The sequence below is a fragment of the Bos grunniens genome, chromosome 5 (assembly GCF_055505025.1).
Source record: "Bos grunniens cultivar Pamir isolate PY7600 chromosome 5, Bosgru_T2T1.0, whole genome shotgun sequence".
Taxonomy (NCBI): domain Eukaryota; kingdom Metazoa; phylum Chordata; class Mammalia; order Artiodactyla; family Bovidae; genus Bos; species Bos grunniens.
In genome coordinates, this window is record NC_141169.1 from 71,022,556 (window position 1) to 71,033,444 (window position 10,889).

General features: G+C 46.1%; 1 protein-coding gene across 4 annotated transcripts in view; it reads left to right on the plus strand.

The window, feature by feature from the left end:
• The window catches only part of RFX4 (regulatory factor X4), a 172,231-nt gene that overhangs the window by 139,060 nt on the left and 22,282 nt on the right, over nt 1–10,889 (plus strand). For 3 of the 4 annotated variants that reach the window (XM_086401147.1, XM_086401149.1, XM_086401150.1), the window contains 2 exons: nt 4,231–4,350; nt 4,921–5,082. In XM_086401147.1, the coding sequence (XP_086257273.1) occupies nt 4,231–4,350; nt 4,921–5,082 (282 nt within the window). The remainder of the gene's footprint in view (nt 1–4,230; nt 4,351–4,920; nt 5,083–10,889) is intronic. The other variant, XM_086401148.1, reaches the window with a different exon arrangement.

Sequence of the window (10,889 nt, forward strand, 5' to 3'; positions counted from 1 at the left end):
TAAAGATAAATAAATTCAGTCTATAGAATAGCAGATGTGTTAAGTGCTAAGGGAAGAAATAAAGCAGGAATGTTAGCTGTAATTGCCTCTCTCCTGTCTGTCTTTGATGTTTCTATGTTTCCTTCTCCCTCCCCTCTTCTTCTTCCTCTCATCAGTCTTTCTGAATCTCCTTTTTCTCTTTCCTCCCTTCTAATTGAACTGCTCCCATGGTCATGACACCCTGGCACTGAACTGCTTGTTGCCTAATAATCTTAAGGATGGATTTCTGCTCACCAAGGACACTGTAGCTTTTGTGGAGTCAGTGACTGAGCTTGAAGTTTCCTTTGTACTCAAAGCACTTATCACAGTGGTGAGCGAGCAGCAGTAGCTCTACAAACTTTACTTGTTTGAAGGATGATTGAAATTATCAGACCAGTTGGGTAGCTGATCAGAGTCATTAGGAGGAGAGATTAAATCCCCAAATCAACACTTCCCCTGGAGTACTGGCCTTCAAGCCTAGCTCTGATATTTTCTAAGAGGGTGATCTTAGTGTCTTCACTTCATCAAATCTTGTTTCTTTATCTATTAGACAGGAGTATTGTGTAGATGATCCGAGGTGCCTGTCTGTGCTAAAACTACTAAACCCATTTTTATTATCTAGGGTTTTCCATTCTAATTCAGTTTCATAATGTCTTTCTCTCTATCCTTGTTGACTTAGAGCCACATCTCAGCAAATACTTCTTCATTGTGGAGAGCCTTTGGAACTTTTTGGTATACGCTGCTGTCTTTTGACTTCTTTGACTCTGTGAATGGAACAGTCACACCATAGGACTTAGAACGTTAGAATGTTCTAATCTTAGAACATTACTAGCAAAAGAGACCTTAGCCACTGTTCATTAAGCACATGTACTTTTCTTCATTATGGCACCTCTGTAAAATAGAGTTGACTATTCCCCTCTCAGAGAACCTTATTGCATAACTGATTGAAGAACAACTTCAGAATCAGTCTGACTTGGGTTCAAGTCCCATGTCTGACAATAACTGTGTGACGTTGGACAGTTAACTTTACCCATCTGAGCCTCAATTTCCTCCTTTGTAGAAGGAGGGTATCAATCATCTCAAATGTTTGTGATGAGGATTAATGCAGTAGTAAATTTCCAGCAGTTAACCCAGTGGCTGCCACAGAGCAAGAGCTCAGTAAATGGCTGGTTTTGTTTCTAACATTTCCAAGGAGCAACTCATCCAAATCTTACTAAGTAGCAGAGCCGGAGTTCAACCTGGGCAGTTTGATCCAGCCCCACGCGGTTACCCACCGTGCTCTACCTACAGGACTCATTCTGGGAAAGTGGATGGAAAGTTTAGTTGTGGAAGTCTGCATCTCACAATGACTCAAAAACACCTGAATGTTCTGAATTCCAAATGGGGTCAAAGAACAGACACAGCACCCTGGGAATGGAGGAAGAATGGGGACCAAGTTCAAGATGGGGGGCATGGTCCTGGAGCTCTGTGGAGGGACTGGAGTAGATGTGCATGACCTGGGGGCATCTGGGGGCCTCAGCGTTAAGCCAGGAATCTTATTCTGTAGCATTTCTGGACCAAAAGAATCAATCTATCTGAACTGAAAGGTGTTGTGTGTGTGTGTGTGCATGTGCACAAAGAAGCCAGGTACAACTAAAAAGGAGAAAATAAATTCCACCTAAGAGGAGCGCCATCCTAAAGCCCCAAACTGGCCCTTATCAACTTATTTCTGAGACCTGTAAAAGCATAGCACCCAGCTCACATGGCCCTTCTGAGGACCAAATCCTTTAATCTTCCCATCTGTGCTATGAGGAAACTGAACTGGATGGATCTATATGGGAAAGGGGAACAGAGTTTTGGAGCCAGACCAACCTGAGACCAATCCCTGCTTAATTTCAATGGAGAGACTCATTTCCTCATCCATAAGAGAGTATAATGGGCTTCCCAGGTGGCTCAGATGGTAAAAAATCCACCGGCAATGCAGGAGACCTGGGTTCAATCCCTGCTGCTGCTGCTGCTAAGTCGCTTCAGTCGTGTCCGACTCTGTGCGACCCCATAGACGGCAGCCCACCAGGCTCCTCCGTCCCTGGGATTCTCCAGGCAAGAACACTGGAGTGGGTTGCCATTTCCTTCTCCAATGCATGAAAGTGAAAAGTGAAAGTGAAGTCGCTCAGTCGTGTCCGACTCTTAGCAACCCCATGGATTGCAGCCTACCAGGCTCCTCCGTCCATGGGGTTTTCCAGGCAAGAGTACTGGAGTGGGGTGCCATTGCCTTCTCCGGGGTTCAATCCCTGGGTTGGGAAAATTCCCTGGAGGAGGGCATGGCAACCCACTCCAGCATTCTTGCCTGAAGAATCCCCATGGGCAGAAAAGCCTGGTGGACTGCAGTCCATGGGGTCATAAAGAGTCAGACATGACTAAGTGACTAAGTACAGCACAGTTCAGTTCAGTTCAGTTGCTCAGTCATGTCCGACTCTTTGTGACCCCATGAACCGCAGCACGCCAGGCCTCCTTGTCCATCACCAACTCCCGGAGTCAACCCAAACCCATGTCCACTGAGTCAGTGATGCCATCCAACTATCTCATCCTCTGTCATCCCCTTCTCCTCCTGCCCTCAATCTTTCCCAGCATCAGGGTCTTTTCAAATGAGTACAGCACAAGAGAGGATAATACCACCTATCTCACAGTTTTGTTGAAAGAATGAACTCTCTGTTAAGTGCTTAGCCAGGTCCTTGGCATATAGTGAGCATTCAATAAATCTGTGATGGCAGTCATAGTGATGTTGATGATGATGATCAGATCGTGAGATAAATAATGCTGGGGAGTCTCAGAAGGCCCCTAAAAAAAGCAAGAGAAATGGGGGAAGGAGAGGTCAGTGAGAAGTGTTGGACACTTCACGGGACAGCAGGATATCCATGTGGAAATGTCCCTTTGAGAGGTGGAAACATGGGACTAGAGATGAGGGCTTGGCCCCTCTCTCCAACTGCAGATATGGAGTACCGTCCCACATGTGGATCCATGTCCATGGAGGCAGCACAACATGCAAGAAATGAGGGTTTTGAAGTAATGTATGCTGTCATCTTGAACAACTTGACTTTGCAGAACAGAAATAAAAGCTCCTACTTTTACAAAGTGGTTATAGAAACTGAATTACTGAATATAATATTTTGAGCACAAAGACCAACACATTGGAAAAATCTTCCAAAATGATTGTTCATATCCCTCTTTATGAAACAATCTACTCTAAGTTTAAGATGAAGACTACTACTTAAGGATACCTAGTCTTTTCAAGCAATACCTTTTGTAAGCACCATGTGGTAAACAGAGGTCTCAGAAACACTCAAGGAAATAATTCATTTGTTGCTAACTTAAAACATCGATTATGGTCCTAGAATTATGTCACATACGTTGGTAGACACCAGTGAGTTAGAAGACAAAGTCCCTGCTGTGGATATCCTTACAGTCTAGTCATGGGAGTCAGAAGCTTGTGGAAGAGAGGAAAATGCAAGACACTATGTCCAGAAATGCTGAACAAAGTAGAGTGCCTGGACAAGGATGAGGACAGTGTGAGTGGAGGAGCTCAGATGCAGTTTGACAGATGGCTCAATAGGTGCCATTTTTGATGATGTCCTATTAATAAGTTGAGCAAGGAAGAGACTCACTTGCTCAATTTATTAATTGAGACACTTCAGTCCACTCAGTCATGTCCAACTCTTTGAGACCCCATGGATTGTAGCACACCAGGCCTCCCTGTCTTTCACCAACTCCCGGAGCTTACTCAAACTCATGTCCTAGAGTCAGTGATGCCATCCAACCATCTCATCCTCTGTCATCCCCTTCTCCTCCCACCTTCAATCTTTCCCCGCATCAGGGTCTTTTCCAGTGAGTCAGTTCTTTGCATCACGTGGCCAAAGTATTGGCATTTCATTTGCAGCACCAGTCCTTCCAATGCATATTCAGGACTGATTTCCTTTAGGATGGACTGGTTGGATCTCCTTGCCATCCAAGGGACTCTCAAGAGTCTTCTCCAACACTTAACCTTATGCTAAACCCCAGGCTAGGAGAGGAGATGGCAAAGGAGAGCAAACTCTTGACAACAAGGTGATTCGTACCTGAGCGGGAGTGAGGGTCTGGGACAGGTGGTCAGACAACTGCTCAATGTGTTGTCAACCAGACCAGAGGGCACACCTGAGCTGAGATGGCTTACCTTTCATTTGGATCTCCTCTTACCAGGATCTTTTCATCTAATTCACTTGATGTTTGATGACTACGTGCTCTACCTGTTAGAATCGCTGCACTGCCAGGAGCGGGCCAACGAGCTCATGCGAGCGATGAAGGGAGAAGGAAGCACGGGTAAGCTGGCACTTCACTGGGACGTGCCCTCTTTCTCACATTGACTTGTATCCTTACGTCTGTGCTCTGTGTTTCTTCAGCTCCACATCCCAGATAATTTAGTTTTGGTGAACAGGTCAGACGGTGGGAAACCAACAGTCTTTTCCTTCTTGAGAGTGGGCATGTGTGTATGCAGGAATTGCCTCGTGTGCCACCATGGTGATGGGAAACCATCAAAGATTTTAATCAGAGGAGTGACATGATAGGGGCTTCCCAGGTGGCATTAGTGGTAAAGAATCTGCCTACCAATGCAGGAGATATAAGAGACATGGGTTAGATCCCTGGGTCGGGAAGATCCCCTGGAGGAGGAAATGGCAACCCACTCCAGTGTTCTTGCCTGGAGAATCCCATGGACGGAGGAGACTGGTGGGCTAAAATTCATGGGGTTGCAAAGAGTCAGACATGACTGAAGTGACTGAGCACACAGCATGCACGTGACTTGATAAATACAAGAACATTTCCTTTGTAAAAGTCCCTTAAGGATAACTTGCCTTCACCTTTGGCTCTAAGAATCCACCCTTCTTCCCACAGCAGAAGTCCGAGAAGAGATAATCCTGACAGAGGCTGCCCCGCCAACCCCTTCACCTGTGCCATCATTTTCTCCAGCAAAGTCTGCCGCGTCAGTGGAAGTGCCGCCCCCCTCCTCCCCTGTCAGCAACCCATCGCCTGAGTACACTGGCCTCAGCACTACAGGTAATGAACGTCCCTCCAAGGCTCTGAGTGGGGAGATGATGTGTAAATCCAGAGCTCTACGGAAAAACATTCTCCCTCCAGCGCCCTCCCAGAACAGTGCCAACATCTGAGTATCCTCCTGGATTTATCCATTTATTCATCTGCTCATATACTTCTGATACTTCTGTTTTTAAGTTGGCAGATTAAGTACATGATAAAATCTCCAGATTCCCCCACCAAAAAAGAGAAACTAAGTCACTGACATGATTAAAATGATATAAAACACAGAACACAGACATTTTGGAAAATGAGAAAGGGTTCTCTATGGACCAGAAACTGAGAGGTATCTCTGGAAAATGGGGAGACAGGAAGCCATATGAGAAGCCGTGGCAGTACTAAGGTAGGCGGGGCAGTAAGCAAGGTTCGAGCTAATGCTGTGGGTCCCCAAGGAAGGGGACAGTCCATCTAGCTGTGGAGACCTCACAAGGAAGCGGGGAGCTGACACTTGATTTTAACTGACAAAGGTATTACAGAAGGGCCTCTGGGCAGAGGACAGTGTATGCAAATGCACGGGGGCGGGAAGTGTGGGACCCTTTCAGGGAATGGTAAACTGGCTAAAATATGGGGGGTCATGAAGGCGTGTTTTAAGCCTGGGAAGGTAAATTCAAGTCACATCCCACAGGATCTTGCATGCCAAGATGCTTGAAAATGGAAGAAATGTTACAAGGATAATCATAGCTAGTTGTTAATATTTAAGTGTTACTTTACCATGAGCAAAGGACCCTCAGCATAATTCTTTTACTCGATTACAAGGTAACTATTGTCCCATTTTATGGAGAAGGAAAAGTAAAGGGTGGAAAAGAGTTAAATTCCCAGTCCTGGCAGGCACCAGAGTCAGCAGTTGCCATAAACAAATTTATTCATTCGGTCATTCAGCAAATGTCCTAGCTCTCAAGACTTGTGGAAATGATATATTGTATGTGGAATATGCAGTAAGTGTTGGGTAATACATAATAATGAATAGAGTGCATGTGTGTATGGGTGTGTGTTTGTGTGCACCTCTAGGTTTTCTCATGTGGTTAGAAATATGGGAATTAGATGAGGTAAGAAAAGTCAAAGTGCTTGGTTAACAGTGCAGCACTATCTAGACAGAAGCGGTTAGTGTTCGGATTGCCTATAAGATGAGGGCTGTGGCCAAGAGTGCTGTAGGAGTTCAGAGAGAGGAGCAGACCCTGTCCATCCCACCAGAACCCTGGGCAGGCAGGAGGGAAGCCTTTGGGAGAGGGGTGAAACTCAAAGGCAGCCTCAAGATAAGAAGGACTCAGCTAATAGAAGAGTGAGCACACAGGAAAGAAAGGCAGAGACAACTTTCTGCCGGATGGGCCTGGGTGAGGGTGGGGGTGAACAGACCAGGCTGCGGAGTGGAGAGCTTGGTAAGTCTGTGATAATAATTCGTTATCTTTCCTTTTTTATTTTTAAAATATTTCTTGGCTGTGTCAGGCCTTAGTTGTGGCATGCGGGATCTTGGTTAAGGTACACGGACTCTCCAGTCATGATTTGTGAGCTCAGTAGTTGCGGCAGCTGGTCTCTCTAGTTGCGGAGAGTGGGCCTAGTTGCTCTGCAGCATGTGGGATCTTAGTTCCCTGACAAGGGGTCAAACCTGCCTCCACTGCAATGCAAGGTGGATTCTTAACCACTGGACCACCAGGGAAGTCCCTCATTATCTTTTCCACCCAAATCTGCTCTTCTACTCTGCCATTTGCCCCAGTACCAAATCTGGGAATCAGCTCTCCTCTCCCTCAACTCCTCCTGGATTAGCTAGGGTAGGCTAAGCCACAGTAACAGACCCAAACATGGCTGGAGTTAACACGATGGGAATCCATTTCACACAGGGTATCTCAGTCAGGGAGGAGGCTGTCTTTAATACAACCATTTGGAAATGAATGTTCCTTTCATTTGAAAATGAATGTTCAATGTGGGGCTCCACCATACCCCAGGGCATTGCTTCTCAAAGTGTGGTCCATGGAGCAGTGGTATGAGCATCACCTTGCGACTTTTTGGAAATGCTTGTTATCAGAGCCCATCACAGACCTACTGAATCAGAAAGTCTGGGCGGTGACTTTCCCGGTGGTCCAGTGGCTAAGACTCCATGCTTCCAATGCAGGGGGCCCAGATTTGATCCCTGGCCAGGGAACTAGATCCCGAACACCACAACGAAGATCAAAGATCCCAAGTGCTGCAACTAAGACCTGGATCGGCCAAATAAATAAATTTTTTTTTTTTTTAAAAAGAAACTCTAGGGTGGGGCCCAGCCATTTGCTCAAGAAGCCTCCAGGTGATGGTGAGGCTGACTAGTTTGAGGACCACTGGCTTTGGGCTTTGTTAAGTCTGCAACCAGCTGAGAGAAATGGAAAGTGGACCTGAAGGAGGAAAAAGCCACTGATAGAAGCCCTGGCCTGAAGGCGGCACGTGCCACTTCCACTTACATTCTCTCAGTGAGGACTTTGTCACATGGCCTCATGTACCTGCACACAGAGGTGGGGAATGTGGATAGTGAGCCCCCAGGCGGGAAGAGGGACAGATTTGGGGGAGACAGATGGCATTCTCCTCCACATCTCCCAAGGCCAGCTGTTCTAACCCAGAGCTTGACTGACCATTCCTTCCAGTGCACTGCTGCCACCAGGTTCAGGCCTTCCCTACCCCTCACGGGCGTCCACAGTGACTCTGGAGCTGCATTCCCTCCAGGTTAGAATCTTGCTCCAGACCCTCATAACGTGGGCTTAGTTACATCACAGTTCCAATTAAAATACACTGGGAGTGAAATTATGTGTTTGTGAAGATCAAATAGGATGAGATTGTTGTGTTTAGGTCCTGTCTTTTATCTGTTCATTCAGTCACACGTCTATCTATCTATTCATTTATCCAATAGATACTGTGGCAGACTTTATTTTGGGGGGCTCCAAAATCACTGCAGATGGTGACTGCAGCCATAAAATTAAAAGACGCTTACTCCTTGGAAGGAAAGTTATGACCAACCTAGACAGCAGATTAAAAAGGAAAGACATTACTTTGCCAACAAAGGTCTGTCTAGTCAAGGCTATGGTTTTTCCAGTAGTCATGTATGGATGTGAGAGTTGGACTGTAAAGAAAGCTGAGCGCTGAAGAATTGATGCTTTTGAACTGTGGTGTTGGAGAAGACTCTTGAGCGTCCCTTGGACAGCAAGGAGATCCAACCAGTCCATCCTAAAGGAGATCAGTCCTGGGTGTTCATCGGAAGGACTGATGTTGAAGCTGAAACTCCAATATTTTGGCTACCTGATGTGAAGAGCTGACTCACTTGAAAAGATCCTGATGCTGGGAAAGATTGAGGGTAGGAGGAGAAGGGGACAACAGAGGATGAGATGGTTGGATGGCATCACCAACTCAATGGACTTGAGTTTGGGTAAACTCCGGAAGTTGGTGATGGACAGGGAGGCCTGGTGTGCTGCAGTTCATGGGGTCGCAAAGAGTCAGACACGACTGAGCAACTGAACTGAACTTATCCAATAGATATTTCTCAAGTGGCTTCTATGAGCTAAACACTTCAGAAGTTGGTGATACAAACAGGTGAACTGTGGTGCCTACCCCTGGGAGTTTATTGTTAGATGCCAAGGTTCTGATGGGGCTTCTCTGATAGCTCAGCTGGTAAAGAATCGGCCTGCAATGCAGGAGACCCTGATTCAATTCCCAGGTTGTGAAGATCACCTGGAGAAGGGATAGGCTACCCATTCCAGTATTCTTGGGCTTCCCTGGTGGCTCAGACAGTAAAAAATCTACTTGCAATGCTGGAGAGAGACCTGCATTGGGATCCCTGGGTTGGGAAAATCCCCCAGAGGAGGGCTGGCAACCCACTCCAATATTCTTGCCTGGAGAATCCCCATGGACAGAGAGCCTGGTGAGCTACATACAGTCCATGGGGTCATAAAAATTTGGACGTGACTGAGGAACTAAGCACAGCACAGCACAGGGTTCTGAAGATCAAGACAGTAGTTATAACATAATGACTGCTGAATTGGAAGAAAGGTCAGAGTTAAGGAGCACAAAGCAGGGCCTCCAGCCTGTACTTGAAGGATCTGGGGAGCCAAATAATGAGAGAAAAGGTATTCCAAGCACAGGCTTGGAGTCAAGAGACAGCATGTAATTTTCAGGGAACTTCAAGTATTAATATATACCCCAGGAGACTTTTGTTTAATTCTTTCCCAAATGTTTCCAGAGACAGAGCTACTTAGAGAGGAAATGAGCAGATGCTTAAAGCCTATAAGGTGCCTGCCCTCTTTTCCATGTTGCCAGGGACAGAAAACATGCTAACCACCCCAGTGGCCCTTCGTCAGGGACAGTTCAGGAGACGGGTTCTTCAGAGCAGTGATGGGAAGCAGGGTTGTCCGTAACTGGCATTAGATGGAGCAGTGATTTCACTTTGGGTCCACAGCTGGAGAGAGTCCTCCTCTTCAGTGGAAATTTCAATGTGAGCATCACTACATTTATTTACATATGTGTGTGCTCAGTCATGTCCAACTCTTTGCGACCCTTGGGACTGTAGCCCACCAGGTTCCTCTATCCACAGGATTTTCCAGGCAAGAATACTGGAGTGGGTTACCATTTCCTTCTCCAGGGTATCTTCCCCACCCAGGGTTTGAACCGTGTCTCTTGTGTCTCTTGTGCCTCCTTCATTGCAGGCGAACTCTTTACTGCTGAGCCACAGGGGAAGCCCTTATTTACGAAGATGCACCTCAAATCGCATTTAATTTTCTACTTTGAGGACGAAGAATTTGACTCCCTCCCACTTCCCTCCCATTTTTCCCTCCACAGTGGGTTGCTGTAGTTCCTGCTTAGAAGGCTCAGGAAGAAAAGTTGTGCAGAAAAGAACAACTTTATCCGCTGAAAATAAAATGGGATGAGAACTTGAGCATTGTTCAAGCTCTGCTGCTGCTCAGGGGTTCTTTGGAGGCTGGAATTGGGGGTCTCCTTCCTCAGGAAGGAAGGGCAGTGAGAGCACCTAGAAGCCACTTACCTGAATAATCCTGCCCGTGCACACACCTCTCCCCACCCCCCATCCCCCACTGCCTGGCAGACAAGCACGTCAGTCAGCCAGTGATAACATCCATACTTCTAAAATCAACAGGGAAATTATGCAACTGGGATAGCTGTGCATTATGAAGCAGAAACAATTTGAGTGGAATCTTTTGGTCAACGTAGCGACAGATCAAACAAGAAGACTCCAAGGCAGTAAGGGGAAAGAGGAGTGTGAAGGAAAGAGTTCTAGGATCTCATCATCTTTCTCAGCCAGCTCGCAAGTCTGCCGCTGGCTTTCTTTGTACTAATGTGGAGGCCTCGAGGTATGGCAGGTGTGATAGTCAAAGGCACAGGAATATCATAAATGTGTTGAGAGATTTCTGTGCAATGTGTTCAGGCGTCGTAAAAGTAGCTTCTTAGAAATACAAATGTGAAACAGGTTCTCCTCAGATGACTGTAACCTTTGAAGATTTTGGCACATTCCAGCTTTGTTCTCAGATATCTCCAGGGGGCATTAAAAATGTCATCCTGTATAAAACTATCTGTAATATTTTTCTCAAGTACCACTTTTGAAATACTCCATTGCTAAATTGGACTGGACCTTGGCATGCATTGTGGCTCATGGTCTTGGAAGAACCACAAGCATAATTTCCTAACAACATGTATGGTTTTATAGATTCTATAATATAAAGCACGAGTTATCCATGGTATACACCTGAACATTAGGAAATCTATTACAGTAGGCTTAAATTTGGGAATATGTGTATTTTCTGAAC